Genomic DNA, 25,548 nt, shown 5'->3' with positions numbered 1-25,548 from the left:
CATGTTTGTTCCGGGTGGCGGGGACGTCGGTTGGGCTTCTTTGGGCGGAAGTTGTGACCGCCAATCCCCGGCCCTGCACTGTGGGTGGAACGGACAGTGGCGGCAGCGCCGACACCGACACCTCCTCTCCTCCCGACCCATCCGATTCCTGCCTCCTCAGCGCTTGGGAGCCGGGAGCCGAGGGGCGGTGAGAGCCCTGAGGCGGGGCGCGCTGGGCGGGAGTTAGCGGGGGAGGGGGCCTGAGTCGATGCTCTGGGGGGAAGGGCGGTAACCCCAGTGTGAAGGGTGCCTGGGGCCCTGCGCTGCTGGTAGTGGGTGGGGAAGGGCTGCCCTGCCAAGGGGGGTGCGGGGGGCCCTCAGTGCTCGGCTGGGTGGAGAACAGCCCCCATGTGAGTGGTGCAAGCTGCTCCCTGAGACTACCTGAGTGAAGGATTTTATTTTAAGCAAGCGCTTTACTGGGCAGTGTCAGGGTCAAAGCCATGTTTAAAACCGACGTGCTGCCCTGGCGCGAAGGCCTGGTGCCCTTGAATGGGCGGTATTGTTGGACACCCAGTCCCCCCAAAAGCTGCTCGGTCACTTCTTGCCGCAGGTGGACTTCTCTGGTGGTTCTCATTCCTTGGCTTTCCTGCTCTGTAGCCCGGTGCCCCAGGAGTTGGATTGTAAACAAAGAAGAGTAAATCCCAACAACATATTCTTCTGGCTGTCCTAAAACACAAACCGAGATTCAGCATATTTCTGTCTTGCCTGCCACTCTAGCTATGTCCAACCCTCTTCAAATACCTTTGTCGGCTTTTGCAGGCCCATGTCATCTGATTTTAGCTTCTTGCCCTTGCCTAATGATTCCTTTTGTGTTCTCCTCCCGCTCTTGTCCCCATGTCTTCTTGTGTTTTGCCTCTTTCTTCTGAAACACTCTCCATGACATGAGCTGGAAACTAGGTTTCCTATTTGTAAATACTAGAAGTTGTAGCTAGTTTCTGATCTCCGTTACAATGATGTAACATCCGATTTAGTGCAGGTCTTGTGGCTAAATTACTAGACTAGGATTTAGGAGTTCTGAGTTCAATTCTTGGCTCTACCACAGACTTTTTTCTGTAAAATGGGGATAATATTTAATATATCCCACCACCTGTTTGACTTGTCTATTTAAATTAGAAGATAGTCCCTGTCCCAAAGCTGGACAATCTCTCATTCTGTTTGTTCAGTGACATGTTACAATGGGACCCTGCATCTTGGTTGGGGATTTTAGGCACTACAATACAAATAATAATAGATCATAATCTGACTGTTGAAGTTTCAAAACATATTAAATGTTTAAAAACTCACTATTGCTTTCTAGAAAATCTAAGGCATTCTGAAGGTACTTGAATAATCAGAATATTTTGCAAAACTTCCCCAGGCAGTTGTGCAGGCAGATGCATTAGTTTTCTGTGGCCACTGACACATGGATTTTCAAGTCTTGGACATCAGGATTTTCTGCTAATTTTTTTTTTTTCTTCTCAGAAACGAAACAGGATATGAGAGAAATATAAGATAACGAGTGACACTGAAGAAAGATGAGATTTGGCTGTCTTTCCTTCCGGCAACCCTATGCTGGATTGGTTTTAAACCAAGTCAAAACAATAGAGACTCGTTGGCGTCCTTTGCTGGTAGACTACAAGAACTGCACTATTGCTATTCACATAGCTTTTAAGGACTGGGAAGATGAAACATGGAAAGAGATCCTTCTGAATAGACTTGGCATGACACCTACGCAAGTTCAAGAGTTATTAGATAAAGGGGAAAGATTTGGCAGAGGAGTTATCGCTGGTAAGCAATGTTGATCTGTTTTTTGCAAGCAGCCCTAAGCAGGTTTTAAATTTACAAACATTTCCTAAACCCTAATTTTGTAACCTGTCTCTAGAGAACTTTGTAATTTTTGTAAGGTACTATGAAGTTCACAGAAACATTTAAAATAAAATACTAAATAAATACAAAGGGCTAGATTTTACCATCCTTTCTCCCTGTGCAATCTCATTGATCTCAGGAGACTGAATAGGTGGAAATGTGATCATATATGGGCCTAAAGTCTGTAAAGCCCCGATCCTGCAAAGACTTATGTACAAATTTAACTTTAGGCTGTATGAATTGTGGCATTGAAATCAATAGGACTATTTGCTGTGTGTTAAGCTCATGGATAGGTATTTGCAGGATTGGGACTTAAATTTTCAAATGCCAGCACTCTCTCCCATCTCTCTCTCTCTTGAAAACAAAATTGCACACACATACCTGTTACTGGGGTTTGTCTAGACTAATGCATGCTCGCTAAGCACTCTAATGCTTTGAGCATTTTCAATAGCCTAATATACATGCAAATACTAGAATTTTAAACCCACAAATACCATTGGGGCCAGTGAGTTTTTTGGATGCAAATGTGTAGCATGCACAATTTTTAATGTTGACAAGTGTGAAATTTACCCCCATCTTGAATATTTATGGATCCAATTTGTGTATTGTACAAGTAAAAAGGTAATTCTTCTAATTGCTAGCAGTGCAAACTCTTAGTATTATAATATCTAATTGAGTTATTCTGCTGTCTTCATTATCACTAGTAATAACAATTCTGGAACTAAAAGTTATCTGACAAGTCTCACAATACCAGAAACAGAATGGAGTTCAGCTTATTCTTTCATACATTCAGTTCAAATGCTAACAGAAGTAAACATTTTGATCCAGGGCCTTCAGAGACCTTATTTGCTCATTTGAGTAGACCATTTACTTTAATAAATCTACTTGTATGAGTGAGGTTATTTACATGCTTAAGACGCTGGGCAGCATACTGGCTCATGGGTCTGTCCTCATGAGACACATATGATCAAGACCTCAGTAAAACAGGTAAGTATGACTTAACATATATGCACCTTGTATTAAAAGGTTTCACTTTTACATACTCACTTTGCTTATGGTAACTAGGCTTGGAAAGATTTGTTTTTTATTAGTAAATGTCAGTAAATATCAGTTTCACTGTACACATACAAATTGATGGAAAATATACATCCATCAATAATAATTGAAATTTATAGATAGGTAGAGTAAGAAAAATGCTGCTTGAGAAGTAATTGGAGTTTTAATTTAAAAATATGTAGTTGTATATTTTGACATGTGAGGTTGTGTTTGTGTGTTAATTAATATAAAGCTTTAACTTTTTGAATCTGTCTACTGTCTAAAGCAGAGGTCCCCAAATTGTGGGGTGCATTCCCCTGGGGTGTGTGGAGGAATGTTGGGGGCTCCCAGCCCGACTGTGGCCCCAGTCTCTGCCTGTGGCCTGGCTGCAGGTCCACTTCTGGCCCCGCCCCCAGCTCTAGCCATAGGTTCTGGCCACGGTTCTGCATCTGGTCCCGGCCCCAACAGTGGCCCCACTCCCAAGGGGGCATGTACACGGGTAAGAGGGGATGTGAGGTAAAAAGTTTGGGGATCGCTGGTCTAAAGTCTGTTGTTTGATTCCCTCATCGTTTCCAGCAGCTATGAACATTTACATTTATAACAATCTAAAAAGAATGCCCAGAAATAAACATATTATCCATTGAAATTATTAAAAAACAAAAAAACAATTCTGCCAAGCTTAATTATAACACTGTTTTAACACATACTCTGAAGCAGTGATGTTCAGTCTGTGATTTGGCCTGCTGGTGTGGTCAGCAGTGGTGACCGATCCCAGGTACTTGTGGCTCTGAAGGCTCTAAATTGTGGCCTTGAGGCTGACTGTGTTAAAAAGAAAATTTGTATTTGATTACAAGTTGAAAATGTGTTCCCTGAACTGCATCCTGTGACTTTTAAGCTAAGGGATTTGAATCAGGTCTGTGGGCACAGGGAGACAGTAGGGGGTACTACCTCCTCAACCACCTCTCCCAGCACCTCTGCTGGGTTTCCACTGCATCACAGGAGAAGAGTAGCTTTGACTGCTCTGTTGCATGTTTCCCTCTTGAGATGTGGGACCTGAGCTCAGTTTGGTTGTCTTGAGCCCAGGAAAATAAAGTATTCAGGGTGGTCCCTTCAGCTTTTTTGAAAGGTTAGACACCATTGCTCTAAAGACTCTAAAAATTAGAAGATTTGTGCCCAGCTTGTGATAGTTTGAAAGAGTCTGAAATGAGCCGGATGCTATATTTGTTATAAAAATGCTGATTCTAAATGTATTTTCTTGCGTGTCGAGCTTTTGAACCCTGTTACTGATATAATTTTGCAGTGTTCATAAAGTTAAATTAAATCAAGGCATGCTTTTCATGTGATGTTAGTACATTAGTTGGATGGCTGCCTCTTTCAACTGTGTAAATGGTTGAATGTTCCATCAAATATTTTTTTTTATTATTTGGGCAATGGGGAAGTTTATTACTGTGATACAAAATTAGGATAGAAGTTTTAAATTGTTTTGAAGTGGATGTACTGTGTATGATGTTTGTATCCATTTTTTGTTGTTTTTAGCTTCATCTATATCAGTTCTTTTATCATATCAACTCTTGCATTTTCATTTAAATATTTTTTTTCCTGAAAAACAGTTGATCACATATACCAATAAATTGTTCCAGCAATACAGTACTGAAAATTGTTAGGTAGTGTATACTGCCTAGACATAGATTTGTAATCTCTGCATAAATCAGATGCTAAACTGTGAAAAGGAATGATTTATTTGGCCTTTATTTCATAAAGGTTTTTAACCACTGAAAGGTATGGAAGTTCCTCCTGTGTGGTACCCTTTTTACTTGTAATTTTTTAATAAAATAGGGGCCAAATTCAGCATGTTATAAGTGGGCACAGTTTTATGTTTTGAGAGATGCTGTTCCTGGGTTGAATTTGTCTCCCAAGTTTTAAATAATACCGCAGTAGTTGCAGAACTTCTTTTTAACATAATTGCATCTCACTGAGTTATTAATCTTATGGCTGAATGCTTCAGCTCATCTTTGTCTTTTTATCTTGAGTCACATAGGCTGCCTTCTGCCGTGATTGACACTTGTTTGAGTTGTGCATCCTGGATGTAGATATAATAAAATAAATATAATATTTAATATGAGTATAGTATATTAACATATTTAATTAATTTAATGTATGTAATTAATATTAATGTAATATAAATTATCGGTTTTATATGTGAACTCGGAGGTTTTTGAGAATTTATTTTGCAAAAGTTCTGCTGGGGAGGGAAATTAACCAACCAAGTAACTTTTGCATTTATAACACAGGGCTAGTTGACATTGGTGAGACATCACAGTATCCAGAAAATTTATCTCCTGAGAAGATTTCGGAGCTGGAAAATAAAGCTGTACTCACTAGCCTGGAGCAGAAATACTTGACTGTTGTTTCAAATCCAAGATGGCTACTGGAACCGATTCCTTCTAGAGGGGGCAAAGATGTATGGCAAGTAGATATCCCAAAGGAACTGATCCCTTTGGAACCTTAGGCTATATTTGTGTCTACCGGAGTATAAAACTGGAGTGTCAGATGTCATTAGTTCAGCTTATATGTAGATCTTATTTTTTCCAGAGCTGTAATCTGGAATGTATTTATTTGTGATGAATATTTTTTATAAAAAAATAGATATGTGAGGCAAAAACTGATTTTGGGTTTTTTCTTAGTTTTTTGTGACCCTTCCAGAATAAGAGATTGAAATAATGAGAAAACGTATGGAATTATTTTTCTACCAACTAATGAAGAAATGTCATTGTAATGACCATTGATGTCTATATTATTTATTAAGCATCTTGTATGTTTATACATGGACAGTTGTAAGTAAATGTGTTTTTAATGTTTTGAATATATTAAGATATAGTGGTATCTATTTTAAATGTAAAAAACTAAAAGGAGGTGTTGTTGCATCAGATGGTTGGATGATAATGGAATGAAAGTGTTCAGTTGTATTTGTTGTAAACAGAAACTGGTCCTACAAAGATTTATGCACATGAAGGAGTCGGGGACTATATCGCCTTTATTTTTTTAAAATTTCAGTGGAACTATACTGTTATATGGTTATATAGCAAATGAAACAATAAATTCATACTACTGTGGCTCTTTTGAGTAATGTTGATCGCTAATTTGGCTCCAGAACCACTTAGGTCCAAGTATCACTACATTAGTGGGATGCTGTAATTTCTTTATAACAGTTTACGTTTATAAAGAGCCTTTTGTCCTTTGGAATCAAAAGTGCTATATCAATAGAAGTTCTCTGATAATATTCAGGCATCCCTTTGCATTAATGATAAAATCTTTGGTTCCTCTTTATAGACTCTATAGCATGACTAGTACTTTGGAGGACAAGAATATGTTTGGTGTTCAAAGTGTAACTGAACAAATGCAGTAGCTTTTAGTATTCTCATTTTAAGATAGAAAACATTAGTAAATGGTGGGGAATGATTTAAAAAAAATAAATTAAAAATAAGCACAAAAATCACAATTCTTCTCTAAGATTAAGATTTAATCGACAAAGGGGCAAATTCTGCTCTGTCCTCTTTGTCTGGTGCAGGCCCCAGCCTGAGCAGTCATTCTGAATTATGGCCCCTGCACAGCGCCATCTGCTGCTCTTGCCCATTATAGAGCTCTACTCCATAGACCCCTCTGTGACCTGACACACACAGCTAGTTGAGGCAGGCTGGGCTGGGGAGGAACAGGAATTGATGGATTTGCAATTATGTGAATCCAACAATAAAGTCTCTGCATGATGGTGGAACAGGTATTTAAGATGCAATTGCAGCACTGGTGGATCTGTGTTACTGCTTTTGAAATCGTGAGTATCTCTGGTTCTCTTCTTGCATGAAGTTCAGCTACCTGAGCTTGGCAGGGGTGAGGATGTTCCTTAAAATAAAGATTGCCACACTGCTTTGCTTTTCTGATTGAGATCATTGAACAGGTTTCAACCTCATGCCTTTGGTTTTCCCATCCCCAATTTCAAAGTAGTTCATCAGTAGCTGTATACTGTTTTATAATGCTGAACTTTAAATTTAGCATATTTTTTCAGCTCCTCCTCTGATCACTAAAGATAGATTTTGCTGTTTTGTTACTCCCTGGTCCCCTGCTATTCAGTGAAGGAAATGTAACTGTTAATATAAATTTAAATATTACTACCCCCATGAGATTTAAATAAATCCGAGGATTGGAGAGAGATTGTGTGTATCTAAATTGTCATAGAATTATGGATTCCTTGAAATTAAGAATGAAAAAGACCTATTAGGATATTCAATCTATCCCGCACTGTCCAGAACAGAATTCTTCCCTAGAGTACATTTTCTAATGTTTATCTAGACAGCTTTATATGTCCCAAGGGGGCTTTTACCAGCTCCGCTGAAAACTGTTATACAGTATGATAGATCACGTTGTCAAAAAGCTTTTCTTGATATTCAGTGTACATTTTCCTTTTTTTAACTTCATCCTATTAATTCTAGTTCTCCTCTTGGAATATCCCTAATTCTCCTCCATCCTAGAAGTTTGCACCCTTCAAGTATGCTTTCCTCCTCTCCCTATATATATTTCTTCTTGGCATATTTTTTTATACAGGCCTTTTATAATTGTTTTTGATAAGCCAATCCCTACAACTAATAGAGTTCTCTGAACTCTCTCCAATTTGTGAGTATCTTTTCTGGCACTGAAGTGAACTGAATGCAATACTCAGGGAGCTAATGGTGTGGATACAAAATGGAAACTTACTTTTTGAGATTCTGTACGTGTTTTTAATAATAGTTGTAAAGTATTAGTACAAATGTAAGAAGCCTAAAGATAATTGACCTTTTTCCCATAAACTTTAACTGGGAATCATTGATTTCTACAAATTGGACCCAATCCTGTGAAGTTCTGACTGTCAGGATTGGGGTATATAATCCTTATGCCTAAAACAGCTGTCAGAGTACTTACAGCTTGACTTGTTTTACATCTGGTGGATGAAAGCAAGCATTCTTAAGAATCTCTAGCGCAGCCTTGTTTATGTTGATTACCTGGGGAAATTTAAGTGTAGAGAAGAAATAAATACTCCCATTACTCAGACTTTTTAACCAGTTTAATTGTGTATTATTTTTTTTAAAACATGATCTGGTTCAGCAATTATATACTGTAATTTGTCAGAGTTCTGCAGAATTTGAGTTAATAGAATCACAGCTGTCAGAAGCCTCAGTGTTACCATAGCAGTTGCATAAAGGACATGGCTGCCCTGGAGAAGTAAATTGCTGGTTGAGAGTTTCTGTCAAAGGAATAGTTGAAGCTGCTGCCATCAACATTGAAAACCAGGGGTTCCAAAAGGACATCAAAGTAGTAAACTGAGCGTTCATGAACACAAAGTCCTGGTAAGTTGAAGGGAAACGATGGAGTCCTATTGAGGGGTCAAGCTCTGTTTCTGAAGTCAGAGGAAAATGTGGATATGTAGAGCTGGTGGGATTAGTATCCGTACATGGATTTCTTTGCTGGTTATAAATGCCATTTAGTATAGAGTTTTCAGTTACATTTTCCAAAGGCCATGGTGTAGAGACTGGGTAGGAATGGGTCATATTGCCATTCCCTGTATTTATTGAATTCTTTGGTAGGTTGTTATGTATTGTTTCTTTTAGAGAAGATGTTTGCAAATGATTTGGCTGAATTGACTCTTGCAAGGAAATATATTTCTTTGGAGCTGCTGGCTTTCTTCTCTTCAAATTAGGACGGATGGAGTTTTCCTGTTCATTACTTTTGATTCCAATTCTTCTCTTCATTCTCTGAATGAGAAAGGGGTACCCTCTTCTAAAATATGGATTGTGGTACAACTGGAACAAAATCCCAAACATATTTTAAATTTAGCAGGTAACAATAAGGTCCAGAATGTTTTAACATGTGAAACGAACATAATGTACCTTGCCATAAAAAATGTTGGTGCCTCTTCTCTACATGCTGTGAACTCTGTCACACTAAACCTCAGATTCTCTGTCTCTCTCTAGTAATAAAAAGCTAATGGTCTAATTCTGTGTTCCTTAGTCAGATAAAACTCCCATTTAAGTTAATAGGAATTTTGCCTAAGGAAAGAACGTAGGATCTGAGTATGGAAATTTCCAAATTTCATGGCTGACTGATTTTTTTAAAAAATGTACGTGCAATCATAATAACTGGAGACAGAAAAGACCTAATAATGCATCTAGTCTGGGGCAATGCTGGGTTGTTCTCTACAATACTTTTTCTAGAGCATTGCCCAGTCTACTTTCAAATGTCCCAAGCCATGCAGTTTTCACCACTTCCCCACATTGTAACAGGGCCCATTGTCAAGAAGTTTTTCCTGCTACTCAGCCTATATTTTTCTTTTCTTGGTTTAATCTCATAAGTAATTTGTTGCCAGTTTTGGTACTTATGCCTTATTTCTCGTAGACAGTTATCTTTTCTCTATGCACACAGTCATCTCAAAAACTATACATGTTTATGGATTTAAGGCTTTCCTCACATGCCAGTCACATCCACCTCTTTGGTAGAGGCTGACTGGAGACCTCTTTTCCAGATAGTACATAAATATGTTCATCTAGATGATAAATTATTACTTCCTATCTTTTGATTTTGCTGTATGCATTTGGTGTATCTAGAATCCTCTGATATATGCTACTTTGAGGACTTCAAAATCACCTCATAGTTAGCAGTGTAATTTGAAGACATTTGGGGCCAGATCCTCACCACTACTTCAGCAGCACAAAGCAGCTATAAATTGTACTTAAAGGGACCTGAGGAGTCCTCTGGCTAAGACCTGGTCTACACTAGGATTTTACATTGGTATAACTACATCTCTCAGGGGTGTGAAAAATCCAACCCAGAGTAGACAGCACTAGGAAGAATTCTTCCATTGACCTAGCTATCACTTTTCAGCATAGGTATGCTGCTGAGAACCCCTCCCAGTGCCATAGATAGTATGTACACTGAAGCGCTACAGCAATGCAGCTGTGCTGCTGTAGCCATTTTAAGTGTAGACAATCCCTAAGTGAATCTGCTCCAATGCCACACTGCGTACAATCCCTTGTCTTCCAGAGGCACAAAGGGTATATCCTGGGGAGAGGGTCTGGCCCTTGTCACAGATCCCAGTAAGCTTCTCTTTCTGGCCATCCACTAGGATTGCTGTGAGAGGAGGAATCTAAGCCTCTGTGCTCAGAATTCCCAGAGGGTGAACCTCAGGGTCCCTAGGCAAATTCTCAGGATGCAGACTTATCTGGCACCTCCATTCCAAGTACTGGAATTTGCTGTCCAGCCACCTAGCCCCTCTGAGCACAGAGCTGACCCTTCAGACTCCCCAGTACTTAAACACTCCACTCCCAAAAATGTGAAGCTTCTGGTTTACAGTTTAACTCCCTCAGGCACATGCAGTAATTGTGAAGCATTCAACACCCACATTTTGCTCAATCTATCGATGTTATGCTCTTTACTTGACACACAAAGGAGAGTACAGATCATACAAAACAATAAAACATCCTAAACGCAATGTCCCTCCTTCCCTGGGGTGTGCTCCCACAGCCAGGCAAAGGCCTCCTTCCCCTTATCTATCCTGCCCTTGCAGGTGCATCAATCTTCCTTATCTTAATCTGGTGGGAAATGGCTCTCTCCTCCAGCTCCCTGCTATGAATCTCTTTATAGACTTCTGCTGGGATCACCTGCTGCTTTTGTTCTGGTTCTTGGTAATTTTCCATCATTCCTAAATCCCCTTCCCTTCAGACAAGAGAAGGAAATGTCTTCTTCCACATACAGCAAACCTATTGTCCCAATCGACAGTCGTTGAGTGCTGATCATTCACCATTGTTTCTAGCCTGGCAGAGACATGACACAACTCTGCTCACTCCTGGGGGATCCACATCCATAGAGGCTTTCCATGACAGTAATTTCATGATAGTTTAATTAAATCATCCCAAATTCAGAAATGGTACAGACAGAATACCCACTCATCACAGCCCAGTTGTCCCTGTCGCCCAGTCATCCTAGGTTGTTGGAGTTGGAGCTCCTTGGAGTTATGGGCAATTAGTGTAATATACAGCTTCCTTCGTGTTGCTCTGTTATGTGACTCACCCGGTATCTGCCTGCTCAAGAATTGGCGCAGAACAAATTTAAAGCCAAGTCTGTACCCCACCCTCTCCTGAGCCAGGCCCAGGGCACAAAGGCTGAGACTCAAGGGGTGTCCCTTTATGTAAACGAGGAAATTATTTGAAACCTAGATTTCTACTTTACCAGTATTCTTGCTCTCGTTCTGTTTTTCTCCGCTTCAAAATGGGGCCAAGTTATATTTTTACGTATTTTACTGAATCCGTAGAGGTTGAGTTGACGAATGAAGCTTTTCATGCTATCGGTATCAAAAATCCTTAAGATGCCTCTTCGGTCTAATATTTCTCTCTGAAAGCAGATTTCATCAATAATGACACTATCTCCATGATCATTCCAACTAATAGACTTGAACTCATCACTTTCTACTATCTTCCACAGTTTTTTGGGAAAACAAAGAGGACGAAATACATTTATCTCTCCTGTTTCTACTGTACTTCGATTACAGCTATAGTAATGCAGGTTTTGGGGGAAGCTGGCATTTTCTTGCGCAGTTTCATAAGCATGTTCTTCCAAAAAGTCCTTTGCAGGTAAACCTCCAGGTATATTCTGGTCCAGTATTAAAGACCCTGATGAAAGCTTTTTATCTGATTTTTCAGGAACAAAGTTTTTTTTGTCAGTGGATATTAGCGCTCCTGCCATATCAAACGTAACTTTAAATTTGTCTTCTGTTTCTGAAGTGGTTGTAGTCATGAATCTAAATTATATTCAGGAGTAAGATTAACCTGGAAATGTAACGTTGCACTCAGTCCAGGGTAGTTTTAAAGACATGATATATACTTGGTTACAGTGTATGGTGGAGTTCTAGAATGTTGCAGGGGTGAAGCGACACCATGGCTGTGACATATACGGTATTTGTTACTCTAGCGATGTCATAAATTCTTTGATCACTAGTTACGGTAGCAGGATAAATTATTTACTCATATATAAAATATACAAGCACCTCTTGGAGAATGCTGTATTGACAGCCTCTTCTCTGTTAAACTGATGGGGTTTCTGCTAGGGTGTCTCCTCTAGTCCCAGCTGTGGCAGCTTGGCTACATTTAAAAGTGGTGTAAATGACTATAAATTAGACTTCCTTAGACAGAATCACATCCACTTACTGATATATGAGTGCACCTGGGAGTCAGTTGGTATAATTTAAATGGTGGAGGAGCTGGAAGAAGATAAAAGAGAATGGCCTACTTACACATTATTACACCCTTTCTTTCCACAATCCTTTCTTCAGGCCCTTGGTATGTGAGTTACATCAGTTTAGGCTTCCTGATTCTCAGTTAGACTCAGCAGACCAAATTCAGAAGTAATGTGCAAACTGTAAGTTACATGTTAAGTGGGTGTGATTCTAAGGGGGTCTAGAGTGAGTTTTAGTGGGGGTAATGCACACATTGAGTTAGACTTAGACTTGTACATTCATCATATATTTGGGGCACTTTTTGTGGTTTGAAGAATAACCTTTCCATCTGGAAGACTATGACTTTAGCTAGACTTTTTTCACTTAATTTTCATAATTTATTTTGGGAAGACTAGGGACATTAAGATATTTTATATTTTAAAGTAAACGCAATGCGGTAGAAACCCATTAAACAAGTAATCTCATTGAATTTACAAGCTCAAATAGTACATTATACAGTTCTCTTTTAGTGCTCCTCCCTATGATCTCATGCCTGTTTCACACTGCCCCCAATGCTAGGAACAGCCTTTCCTTTCTCACTAAGGGCTAAGTGATCTCCCTCTTGTCCTTCAAATTTCTTCTTATATATTTTAGCCTGTTACTGGTTTCCTTTCCAAAATGGTCTGCTCCCACTATTGTTCCTGATCTGTTGTTGTTTATACTCCACCTGTCTCTTTTAGGACTCAATCCAGCCCCCACTGATATCACTGGTAAAACTTACCGACTTTAATAAGAAAAGGATCAGGCAATTACATTATATGAACTTTGTAACTTATGTGTTTGTACTGTGCATGAAATATATAGCACAATATATATGGGGCTGAACCACAACCTCCAGTTACAAACACACCTGTATTTTAGTGATAATCTGCTCTGGGTTTGAAATTTTCAACTTGCCTTATCTCAGCTACAGGCCTAGCTAAAATCTTCAGTAAACACACTCCTGAACATTGAAAAGTTTGGCGCCAAACTTGTCAGCTTGGGACCGACACTAATACTCATGTTCTTGTTCAAGTGAAATGTATTCTCTAAACCAGTGGTTCTCAACCTGTGGCCTGCGGCTCCCCTTCGGCTGGCTGCAGAAGGGAGCTGCTGCCTAAGGACCCAGGTGGAGCATGTTTCCACAGGGCTAAAAGACCAGTGCAGGCTCCTTGCCGTCAAGAGGACAGGAGATCAGTGCTCCCCTCCCCCTGGCTGTAGCAGGGAGCACAGCAAAGTGCTCCGTCTAGCTCCATAGGTGCTGAGGTCCCTGCTGGACCCAGAGGGAGGGGAGAGGAGATCAGCGCTCTTCTCCCATACCTCCAGCAGAGAGCAAAGCACTTTGCCTGGGTCCCTAGGTGCTGAAGTCCTGGCTGGAGCCAGAGGGAGGGGACCACTGATCTTCCGTCCCACTGGCTGCAGAAGGGAGCTATTGCCAAGGGTCCCAGGTGGAGCACGCAGGGCTACAGGATGCGTGCAGCTTCCCTGCTGCAGCCAGGAAGATAGGAGATCATAGAGGAGGCAGCCTCCTTGTTGAACTCCTTCCATCTGGCTGCAACGGGGGAGGTGGGGCCTGCTGGTAGAGACTGGTGGCCCTTCAGGGTTGTAAAAATGGTATCTGTGGCCTCGAACCAAAAAGGTTGGGAAGCACTGCTCTGAACCAATTAGCTAATACTCATTCTTATGGTATACAGGAATTTTTCTAAAAGATAAATAAGTAAAGTATTGCTGTTTCTGATTTTCAGTTATCTGACATGGATTGGCAGGTCTGTTTGAAGTAACATTAAGAATTACTTACATTCAGTTTATTTTTATTCAAATTTTCTAGGTTTAAAATGGTATTCACTGGTAACAGTAAAAATTAAATGTACTGGTACTTATTAGTTTATGCCAAAAATCCAGACATGTTTATCAATTCTGGTTTCTTTGGGGTCAGCCATTAGTTTTGCACAATTCCTAGTCACTTTCTTATTTGAGCACTGGTGAAGGGTGCCAGTGCGTGACAATTATAAAAATGGCACTGTTTCAAATGTATTTGCCAAATAATACAATTGCTTGTATTATTAATCATAGGAAAAAGAGTTCTCTCTTCTCCTGTGCCCTACCCAAGGTTATAAAATGCAGCAATGAATTAACCATGCTAGTACAATCAGCTCAAGAATTAAATAGGTTAACAGTAGTATTATGTATCACTACCATGGTCTATGGCCTCTGCCCAAAGTGGATAATTTTACGGGTGGATTTATACTGCATAAGAAAGGCCATTTTTGTTAAATGATCCTGTTTTTAAATTTTACTAGAAAGCATTAAAAATCCAGGCAACATAGAAGTGTCAATAGCCCAGAAGTGCTACTGACCTCCCCTCATTCAATACCTACCTAACGTGGTGTTTGCGCTTCTAGAAAGTAGTTCACCTGCACCATGGAATGAGATAGCTAGCACATCTCCATGGCTGGTAGCCAAAGAGCACAGGTCGGTTTCTTTATAGCACTTTGAATCTAAGGTATGACTATCCTTCGCTGGTCAGTGCATATATTTTTTTTCTTCCTATAGGACTTATGAAATCTTTCTTTAAAAGAACTGCACAATGTATTTAATTACAATCTGTTTATTACAGTTTTTGAATAGTACCAAGCTATAACCCCATTGTTTTTATTGTGTATTGTTTCTCACAGAAGCTCAAAGTGTATTAAAAACATTATTAAGTAGTCTCCCCCCATAACTGTAAGGTAGGCAGTAGTATTCCCATTTTACTACTGTGAAAATTAAAGTAGACAAGGCTTAGTGATTTGTCAAGGTTCCACAGCAAGCCAGTGGCAGAGTTAGAAATAGAACCCAGAAATTGTGATCCTCAGCATTTTACTCTAAACAATAGATCATACAGCACTGAATCATCTCTTTATGTAATGAATCAGCCTATGTGGTAAGCCAGGTTTGGGGAAATAATATCCAGGCTAATTAGATACTTAAGACTATAAAATAGAGTGGTCACCATTAAAAAATTACTGCACATCAGCAGTTACCACACACTTATACAAGATGCCAAAGCTTTCTCTGTACTTAGAATAGGAAATACCTATGCAGCAGCTTTGCTGAAAATGATGAAATGCATGGCTGAAGAACTGACATTATTATTAAACCACAAAAAAGCAAAATATGGTGCTGATTGTATGAAAACCTTCCAATTAATAAGATTTAAAGGAGGCACTGGTTTGGCTTTGGCATCATTGGAAGGTAACTCGTTGCTCCAGTAAATTTCAATGAAAGGTGGCAGAAGCTCCTCGTCTTAGATGCTGTCTTTCTTTGATTGCTCTGAAATAGTAACAACCTACCTTCAGAATATTGTGTGTAAAAGGTCAATCATAGAGCAATAGGGACAAAAAAAGCAAAGAAGAAGAAATGGCAGAAAATTAACTTTCTGGGCATTTAATTTTTCAGCAATATCCCAAATGACAATAAAATGGAAATTTGTGTTAAAATTTTTTAGTGTATATGTCACTAACATTTATTTTTCCCTTGCGGAGCAAGTTCTTATTGCAAATTTGGTTTTGAGGCTCTCCAACTTCCCAGGCAGCAAAAACATTGGCAGTAAAAATAATGTGGGGATGCCCTATGTTGATGAGGGGCATCCCCAGGCATAGAAATGGCAGAGAGTGATGGCATCATAGGCATGGAAAACCAAGGATGAGAGAATGGCAATCTGGCAGTCTGGTAGGCATTCATAGCTGCTAAATCTAGGTGTGCACATTGACAATTAGGAAGCCTGATTCTGGGATCTAATCTTGGCATGGGATGATAACTCAGAGCAGCAATTCTTGAATCCATACCATAGCTGTTATCTGGAATAAAACGGGCACGTTTGTATGGATGTAAATGATACGTCTTGTTCTTCTTGGCTTCACAGTCAACTATATTTTGTTCTTGTGAACTTTCTCCTGTCAAGGCCATTGGGTAATATTTTAATTCACTGTTGCTAGCCCCCCATGTCTGAGAAGATCCAGGAAATAGGAAGGAATATTTGTTTGAATGGTCACAATATTTGTCCTTTGTGTCTTCCAAATTTATTTTCTGTTCTTGTGAACTTTGTCCTGTCAGGATGACTGAGTGAGTTTTTAATTTGCTGACGCTTGCTCTCAGTTCTTGAGGAGGTGAAAGCTGTTGTGCACAGTTTTGTAGAGAATGGGCTGGCAAATGAGTTTGCTGGCCACCACTGTGACATACTGAGGTACATTCCTGAGCATCTGGCATACCTAAAGCTTTTATGTCAGTACTGTTAGCCTCGTGCTCCAGGATAAAACGTCTAGTTTTGATGTTTCTTTTCATTATTATTAACTGAATAAAGACTCTTGATGCTTGATAATACAACTGTAACAAAAGGAACAGATTACTTTAAAGTATATCAATTCCAAAATAGCTACATATGCATGTGCAGCATTGCTTTTGGAAAGTACTCTCCCTTTTCACGTTGCATTCTCAGCATTATTTTTATAGGCCACAATCTGCCATAAAATCTATCCTGTGCACCTTGAATTTTGGTTTTCATTCTGTAAATTAGACACTTGAATTAGCCTCTGCTGCTTGTTTTATATCTGAATTCTCCCATTGTCCTAAAAATACTTGAAAAAAATCCACTCTCACACAGGCCTCTGGGAAGCTTGTCCTGGCACCCGAGGGGTCTTACATTATCAGTGAATGCATTTTTAGCTTATTTTGTATCTTAAGTATCTACCAAACACAATGTGAACCGATGCAGTGTCATCTTCCTAAATCTGCTGCCAGCCAGCTTGACTGCCTCTATCTACTGCTACCTCAGGACTTGTCAAGCAGAAGAGAAAAATTAAAAGGCTGATCAGTTTCACTGGTGCTACTCCCACAGTAAAACTGTGGAGACTCTCATCAGTTTATTGCTGCTGATTGGGAAAGCTCTGAGTTTCAGCAAAGGCAGGTACTAGTTATTCAAGGAAGATGACGACCCAAAGTGGAGCCTGGGGAAGAGTGGAATAGCAGAGACCAGCTCTTGCCTCCATGCGCCCTCATAGCAATTAGAAGGTAGGATGGGGGTGCGGTGGAGCATAGTAGGAGAGACCCTAGCAGGAGCCAGGCTGGACTGAGTTAGAAGCACAGACGTTCCCCCTTCCTACCTCACCAGTAGCCTGGAAGCTTTGGAGGAAGGAGTAGATTTGAAGACACCTTCCCCTCTTGCAGAAATCTGCAAGTTCTGGGGAAGGGAACAGAATAATGGAGAATGATCTTCCGCATTACAGCAGCCAGGCATTTTTGGGGATGGAACTAAGTAGGAGATCCTACCTCTCCTTTGCAGGAGCCAGGAGCCGCCAATGCAGGAGAAGAAACAGAAAGCCTCTTCTCCCTTCTAATAGCTTGTGGGGGCTGGATTTCGAAGTTTATCAGACAGCTGCTACCCAGAGGTTGATATAAAAGGTCATAAGGTGCTAAATGCTGCCAACACCCATTTAAATCTGTGGGATACGTGAGGCATTCAGGACCTCCCAGGCTTGGGCTCAGAAATAATGGACACACTTGAAAAAATGAAAATAAACCAATAGGATTTTTTCCTGCTAGGGAATCAGATAAAATCATCATATAATGCAGAGTTCTCCTCTTTACTTTCCAGAAATTTAGCCAAATTCCCCAGACTTTGATTCTGGCAAGTAATTCAGATTCACTTGCTTAGTAAAACTTCATGTAAAGTATTTCAGAGAGAATTTTCTCACCGACTCAACCAAACAAAAATACTCAGCGGGACCAACATTTATTCCAGCACCACTTATCTTAATTTTCTGGAGACTTTTTAAAAGTGAAATGGGAGGAAAATAAGGTGCTCTACCAGCTAAAAGTACTATTACACACTGAATTTGCAATCCAAACTCCAAATACTAAGGACATAGAATAGTAGACACTGATAATATTTTTCATTTAAGTTGTTCAAATAGCTTTCTTAATAGAAGTAATTTTCTCACCTGCTTTTGAGTAAAATCAGACTGTATATTGGGCTTTCATAGATCATTTCAGAAAGTCAAACACCCATGACAGTATGCAACAATTTGTATAAGCATTCATGGACATCACAATAGTGAATGTGTATTTTTTTGTATGATGTGCATTACATCATAATAGGATCCCTTTCAGAAAATATAGCATCATAATGAGAAAATTAACACAATTGCTGATAAGAATAAACATAACACCTATTTAATGTTTAATATATATATTAAATTATGCTAAATGGCTGAGGAGATTAGTAATGGGTTATTGAAGAATTCCTCTCCAGGTAGCTGGTTCAAATCCCCAGTTAATGGATAGTAAGTGACTGAAAATATTTTCCATTTAATAACCATTCAGTGAGTTTGGTTGACTTAGTCCAGCTATCACGTTACCACATCACAAAAACCAGCACTCTTATCGGCTGTTTTATCAAAGAAATCAAGGATTGGCTTCAGTGTGGCATCTGAACTGCCTTCTCATTCACAGACACAAATTTGCCCAGACAAAGGTTGCGGTACATGGGTAGGGCAGCATGCTAAAGCTTGCACTGCTTCTGCTTGGGATATACTGTTCTGTGTCTGAAGAGGGCAGTTCCTAAGACATTCCAGCTGGTCTCCTTCGGTAAGACCTCAAGAAAAGTTTTTGAAAAGTAAAATAATTTTAAAAACTAATTTTCCAGTAGAAATACTGGTTAGCAGGCAACAAAAGGCTCCCTGAACCATTTTTACCTCAATACTACCTGTTTAATATTGGAAACCTTATAAGAGTTGTCAGCTTTACATGCAGATCAGTGACAAAAACTAACCTCAGCCAATACCAAACATACATATGGATATCAGAGAGGACCCCAGCTGGCGGCTAGAGAAGGGGGTGACACATTATCAGAAGTGTGAAAGCCCTTTTTAACCTTCAACCCTGAGTTATGGTAGGGTGGCACTGTGTCCACACAAAGGGCATAGATACAAAGGCAATAAAACAAGTATGCTAGCCGGCAGAAAGCGATGGTTCTTAAGGGAGATGCTCCTGAGGGTAAGCAATACCAAATTATGCTCACACATAGTGTATCTTGATACTTGTGACCATTATAGCATCAATTAATGCCTACAGTGCCCCTGCATCCTCATTATACTAGAAATTCACCCAGTGGAAAGGGAAAGCCACTTCTTATACAGGAACAATCAAAGCTCTCTTGATTTTGTATTCTTTGAAGGTGTAGCAGGTGCATCTATGCGAACACACTACACGGTTGTTTTTCAGCAAAGGTGCACCTGCCGTAAGGCTACCAACACAGACTAGGGATAGACATTTTTACTGGCATCTTATCTAGCTGTAAAAACCCCACAAGGGCTGCACCTTCTGAGGTCTAATCCACAGAACAGGAGGACTCTGTAGGATAAACCTCATCACATTTGAGAATGCATTTTATATTTTGGAAAAACAAGAACAGGAAGAGAGAGGCTTCCAAGAAGATTTACGTCGCTAGGTGCTGTACAGAAGTCCCGGCCACTAACTGCATTTTTAAAAGCCTTTGTGGCTTGCATACGTGCAATGCTTAAACTCCTCCCGAAGAGGGGCCTTACAGTAGTAATTCCAGCAGGTGCTGGGCTGTGACTGGAAATTGACTTAGGATTTAATGAGCCTGTTTGTTTATTTCTTTATCAGTTTGTTTGTTTTTTAAATACTCTATAAAATTGCAATACATTTCACACTTCTGAATTTCACTGTAGTTTGTCATTTTATTTACTGTAAGATGTAAATATTGGCAATTGACTACAGCAGACTTCCATGAAGCACAACCTGCAGAAGGCTGTGCAGTTGGGTGCGGATACACTGGTGATTGCATAAAATTCCACACAGCTTGCATGTGCTCTTCAAGACACTGAAGACTTCATTCACAGACTATTTTTTATAACATTGTATAGATAACACCAGCCCTTGCTCTTCATTGCACATCAGAGAACAATCCTACAGATCTATGGCAGGCACTGCTTACAGAAGCCAATATGAGTTTTTGCTTGAGAAAGGACTTTACAACTGAGGTCCAGCTGAATTGGATTCCATGAAGGTTTAAATAAATGTTTCTGAGCAGTGCTTAACTACCAGGGGGATGAGTGCTATAGAAAACCCTCCAGTAGATATTAAAATAAACTTTTAAATTTAGTATCTCACCTCAGTCATGCAGAAAGATTATTGTTAAGCAATTTAATGCATGTCCGGCCTGAACCCTAGTTTCTTGCATGGTAGTGAAGAGAACTGCTAACTCCTCAAGAGGGCCCCATATAAGCTCAAATACTCATGCCACTCTACTTTTTAAAATACATCATTTAATCAATATTCCTTAAATATTTTAACCATCCTGCATTTTGATTCCTCTCACGTCAGTTGTGGCCCAATCCTCCACCACTGAATTCAATGGAAGCTTTACTGCTGAGCACAGTGGGTACAGGATGTGGCCCTGGGTTACACTGCATGCAGGACCACTAATTACCATCCAGTAGCTCACAGCCACACCAAAAACAAAGAATTCACATTTTTTAGAACTTCAAGTATTTAACTTCAAAGTTTGTTATTAAAGTAACCCTGAATTGCAGCATCTTTTCAAAATTATCTAAGTGAAAGGGATCCAAGATCCCTTTGTGCAGGAGGTCAGACTAGATGATCATACTTGTCCCATCTGATTTTATGGTCTATGAATCTACGCTGGTTAAGTCATTCCTAAATCTTCCTCCACGTTAATGAGCCCTAACCTGTGGCTTGATGAAAATGAATGAGACCAATATCTTTTAGTTTTGGTCTCTTGATTTTATAGATCTCTTATCCCGAACCTGCTGTAGGAGATCTTTCAATGAACATACCAGACAGTGTAGTAGTAGATGCTTACCATTAACTTATGAATGTCATCTTATTTCTTATGATAGCTAACGTGAATCACTCTGTAAACGGTGGGTTGTCCACTTCAGTAGGTTACAAACCTGCTATCTTGAAAGGTGAAGATTCTGTTTAAATACTTAGATCAAACCCTGCTCTGCAAACCAAGCCTTAATAAATGACCTTGGCAGAAATGTGTTCCCTCAGTAATATTCGGATGGAACTTTCCTTCCTAAAGCATAGAACTGCATATTGCACATTCAACTCTACAACAGAAAAGAGGCTCAGTCCTCCTGGATTAGCTCCCCCTATCTTGGCTCCATTTATGGTAGAACTGTAAAGTACAACCCTTCAACACTTCTCCTGGATGCAGAGACAAAGAAGGGTGGTGGTAATGGGGAATAGAACATGACCAGATCAAATGTAATTGAAACATTATACTACTCAAACTCAGGGATACAGAATATTAGAATTCATGAAAGCTGACCCACTACTTCTACTGAAATAATTCTTCCCTGCTGAAAATGAAATAAAATGTGGGATTATTTTATACAAATAGGACAGGAAAACTGGAAAAGACATTTATTCTTCAGACAGTTTCATTGCAGATTTGTCAGTGACTTTCTCCCCTGGAATATGAAATGTTAAAGTCCTTTGCATTATCGATGGTATCCTGAATATTCAGCAGGCTTTGGTCCGATGCCTTTGGCAGCAGGTGAACTGTTTGAAGTGCAGTTGCAGTTAGGGCAGTGATGGTATGATGGAGTTCGGTGATGAGATGATCTTGACATTGAAATCGCAGAGGCTGCAGCAATCATAGGCATTGAGAACCATGGGTTACAAAATGGCAGCAAACTAGCCCAATGAGCCTGCATAGCTGATAAGTCTGGATACATGTTTGGGAAGGTAGGAAGCCCCATCACAGGTCCAAAAGGACTATTTGGTACAGGAGGTATGACATGATACAAAGAAGTAGCAGATGTAGTTGTAGTGGAATCTATATCATGGGTGCTGACTCGAGCGTGGCTATTATTTTGAGGTAAATGGAATGGAGCCAGCTGATTTAACTTCTCACCATCTTCTCCTGTAGCATGTTCTGATGGCCTCAGTGAAGCTGCGGGTGAAGAAGCGTATCCACTTCTGATTCGGGCAGTTGCTCTGGCGAGTCCCTTATTCACTGTAGGCTTTCTTAGTGCACATGTTTGCATGTTCTCCTTTGGAGCAGTTGCAACGAGGTCATTTTCCTCCATGGAAGCAGTTCCCAAGCCAGACTGAACATCTGAGCTTCTTCCCTCACTCTTTAGGCAGTTTTCACTAAATTCCTGATCTAACGAGAAAGCAGCTGGTGGTGTATTTTTGATGCCAACTCTTCTCTTACACCTTACAAGGAGGTGGGGATAGCCTCTCTTAAAATTCGGGTTATGGTAGAACTGTAACTAAATAAAGCAAGTGAAAAGATTTAATCACCTCTGTGAGGATAAAAAAAGGAAAAAATCAAGCACACATACTGGCAAAGATTTTGCCTACATAGAACAGTCAAACATTAAACACTGAAGGGACACAGGCAGGCATTTTAGGCCCCAATTTTAGTCTGTGTAAAAGATTTGATGAAACAAACAGAAGTAGTCTCATAACATTTTAAATCAGTGATAATTCCTTGAATTTCAAACTTTCTCCTGTAGCACTGTGTTTAGCCCTCAAACCAGAAAATGGATCTGAATAGCTTAGCTTCATTGTAGAAGCCAAATAAAGTGCAAAAGGCAAACATGGCAGAAATGGTGAAATGTAAATTTGACATTTAAAAGTATTATTAGGAACACAGGCAAGGACCTTTGCAAGTAATATTTTAATGGATTGTCCCTTTAACGGGACTAGTATCAAAACAGAGTTTAAACAATAAAGATGGATATTACTCAATGGTAGATTTTCAAAAGCACTTAAGTGACTTAGGAGTACAAGTCCTATTGACTTTTAGTGATTTAGAAAGGCCATAAAGGTTCAGTCAGTAGCACATGGACCACAACCACCTTTCTAGCATTCAGCAAATGCAAGGAGAGAAAGAACGCAGAACACATCTAGTATCAGGAGGAAGCCAACAACCAGGGAAGAGAGAGAGGAGGAGGTGGGAGAATCTCTCGGTTTCACTGGATCAGGCTAGTAGGAAAAAAGCCACACTACAATGGTCTCTTCAGGTCAAAAGCCAATAATTACAGGGTTTGGACTCTTATTCATGAGACTATCTTGAGAAATTATTTATGGAGAAGTCAGAATATCTATCAGAACCCTGATCCGTAGATTCTCTTCATGACGAGCATAAAACAAAACTTCTATTTGCACATGCAAAAAACAAACGTATTTTAAAATAGGCCTTTTTAAGCTTTGAGAAGTATTGACCTTTTACCTTGCTAAAGGCAGATGCTGCTTTTTCTTCTGCTAGAAATTCAGCAAGCGAGGCAGACCTCTGAAAATCTTGTCGCATTTTGCTAAAGCCATAGAGATTCAGCTGTCGAATGAAACTTTTCATGCAATCAGTTTCAAAAATTCGCAGAAGCCCTCTCCTTTCCAGCACCTCCTTTTTAAAGAGCTCTTCATCAATCACCACACAATTTCCATCATCATCCCACCAAAGTGACTTAAATTGATCACTTTCAACAATTTTCCAGAGTTTCTTTGGAAAGGTGAGGGATAAAAAATCATTGTCTTCAGTGGAACCATCATCACAGAGAGTAAGACGTGGTCTTTTTACCCAGGGTCCATCGCTCAAAGTTTGAAAAGCATTTTCTTCTATTATAGATCTCAAGGCAGAGTCACCAGCTGCTGTTTTATGACACAATGGAATAGCAGAAGAAATTGAGATAGCAGAACCAACCATTTCATCCTGAGCTGAAATATGTGGAGTTTCTGCTGTAGAAAGATCCATCTCAAATTCTTCTTTCTCGCTTTGACTTTTTTCAGCTGTAGCCATTTATGCTATTAGTCGAGCTTCATACTCCTAAGAGAGGTATATTAAAATGATGCTAGTTTTCAGTGAAGTTCAATAAAGAGTTCTAGAACATCATAATGATACCTGTGGTGTGTGGCTGTGACATCATAAAATGATTGGTTTCCTAGCAAATTGAAGTAATAATGGCCAGACAAGTTACTAAAATGAACAGCATTTATATTTCATTTACAACAGATTAGATCTAATCTATAAAAGGTTTATCTTTTGATGTAAAGAAAGTACATATGGACTAGACACAGAGCACTGTCCCATCCCCCCAAGAACAGTCATTACACAACATGGATTAAGAAAGCAATTTTTGCTGCTATTGTTGGGAATAAAGGGAAACATTTGTTTACCAAGTCTTTCCACTGGGCCTCTTTCACAAGAGCAAGAATTCCCACTGTCTGTTCTTGCAGTCAGAGCCTGGCTCCAAGAAAAACAAACTTGAATACAAGTATTTAAATTACATAAATTGTGTCTAAATATTTCAAAATGAAGACTTACAATTCCTTTTGGCTGTAGCAAAGGAGACTACCTCCAATGGTGTCTGGCAGGAGCCTCTTTCTGCTCCAAAGACTGGGGAAGGAGGTATGGGTGAAAAGCAGGGGAAGGAATCAAGTTGGCAGAGGTTGGTCATCACTGCCCATCTTTCAAGTGATAGAAACAATTATATAACAAAAGACCCAGTCCCCAAACACTTGTCACAGGGATAGAGAGAAAAAGAATGGAGGTTGTCTGCTAGATGCTGACTCCCCACTGGTTCTCCCTTCTGGTGACAGTGTGGGAATTCAACCTTCACTGCTGCTGTGTTCCAGTAGGGTAACACATTGGACAAATGGAAGCCCTTTTCCTCCCTGCGTCTCTCAAGTAGGAAGTGTGAGAACACAGCAAGGTTCCAGAGGTGGGACAAAGGTGGTGGGGGGTATTCATGGGTTAGAAGGCTGCCTGTAAATCCCATTTCTGCTGCAGTAGATGAGGAAGAAAGTGGATTATAATGAACTACCTTCCACCATTATATTCCCCTTACAGGGGGAAAAAAGGAAGAATCAAGGCACAGGCCACTCCACGTCCCACGAAGAAGTGATGGGAAGCATTTGCCTACCTAGTACTAGCATTACAGTAGACAGAACAAACTTATTTCCTGTTTCCGGCACAACCAACGATGGGTGGCTAGTGGCTATGAAGGAGAGATGGAATTTCTACATTCCTATAATTCCTGCACCAGTCATATTTTTCAGGAATACAATACTGATGGAGATCAGAGTGTATACTTATCACTGAGCTGTAAGAGCAAAGAGAAGCATTTCAGGGTCAAGGAGGACAAGCTACTGTAACATGAATTTTAGATTAATCTCACTGTCCCACAAGCATTCTCAGTGAAGGTAAGAAAAAACCTGTCATCCAAAAAACTCAAGCCAATGTCAAAATAAACAAGAACCTTTATAGAGAATTTACTATTTTAAAATGAAACAACTCATTTTAAAGGGTTTAATCATTTAGA

General features: G+C 39.8%; 2 protein-coding genes across 6 annotated transcripts; one reads left to right on the top strand and one right to left on the bottom strand.

The window, feature by feature from the left end:
* Positions 1-24: 24 nt before the first annotated feature.
* On the top strand, positions 25-25,383 carry LOC137153072 (protein EOLA1-like). Of its 5 annotated transcripts, XR_010919686.1 has the most exons (6): positions 25-187; positions 1,501-1,806; positions 5,211-5,385; positions 8,077-8,294; positions 22,152-22,222; positions 23,855-23,993. XR_010919686.1 is itself a non-coding variant. In XM_067548113.1 (4 exons), coding segments are annotated over exons 2-4 (429 nt in total). In that variant the 5' UTR covers positions 25-187; positions 1,501-1,553; the 3' UTR covers positions 23,856-23,992. The 5 variants fall into 5 exon arrangements, 2 of the variants coding, with proteins under 2 accessions (XP_067404214.1, XP_067404213.1); XR_010919688.1 differs by lacking the exons at positions 22,152-22,222; positions 23,855-23,993 and adding an exon at positions 25,077-25,383; XR_010919687.1 differs by lacking the exon at positions 22,152-22,222 and having other exon boundaries at positions 23,855-23,957.
* Positions 21,694-24,041, bottom strand: LOC137153070 (heat shock transcription factor, Y-linked-like). The gene is made up of 2 exons (XM_067548110.1): positions 23,463-24,041; positions 21,694-22,497 (listed from the first exon to the last, which is right to left on the bottom strand). The coding sequence occupies exons 1-2, from the start codon at positions 24,024-24,026 to the stop codon at positions 21,721-21,723; spliced, it is 1,341 nt and encodes a 446-aa protein (XP_067404211.1). The 5' UTR covers positions 24,027-24,041; the 3' UTR covers positions 21,694-21,720.
* Positions 25,384-25,548: the final 165 nt, after the last annotated feature.

The sequence above is a fragment of the Emydura macquarii genome, unplaced genomic scaffold (assembly GCF_026122565.2).
Source record: "Emydura macquarii macquarii isolate MOO-44397 ecotype Brisbane River unplaced genomic scaffold, CSIRO-AGI_Emac_v2 contig_1253, whole genome shotgun sequence".
NCBI lineage: Eukaryota > Metazoa > Chordata > Testudines > Chelidae > Emydura > Emydura macquarii.
This window is presented reverse-complemented; position numbering and strand designations above follow the sequence as displayed.

Bases quoted from the DNA above. Each gene is read 5' to 3' on its own strand.
- LOC137153072 (XM_067548112.1), top strand. From the start codon at position 1,554: ATGAGATTTGGCTGTCTTTCCTTCCGGCAACCCTATGCTGGATTGGTT. The intron at 1,807-5,210 runs GTAAGCAATGTT...TTTATAACACAG, and splicing joins TGGCAGAGGAGTTATCGCTG to GGCTAGTTGACATTGGTGAG.
- LOC137153070 (XM_067548110.1), bottom strand. From the start codon at position 24,026: ATGGCTACAGCTGAAAAAAGTCAAAGCGAGAAAGAAGAATTTGAGATG. The intron at 22,498-23,462 runs GTAAAAGGTCAA...TGCTTTATTTAG, and splicing joins CAGCATCTGCCTTTAGCAAG to TTACAGTTCTACCATAACCC.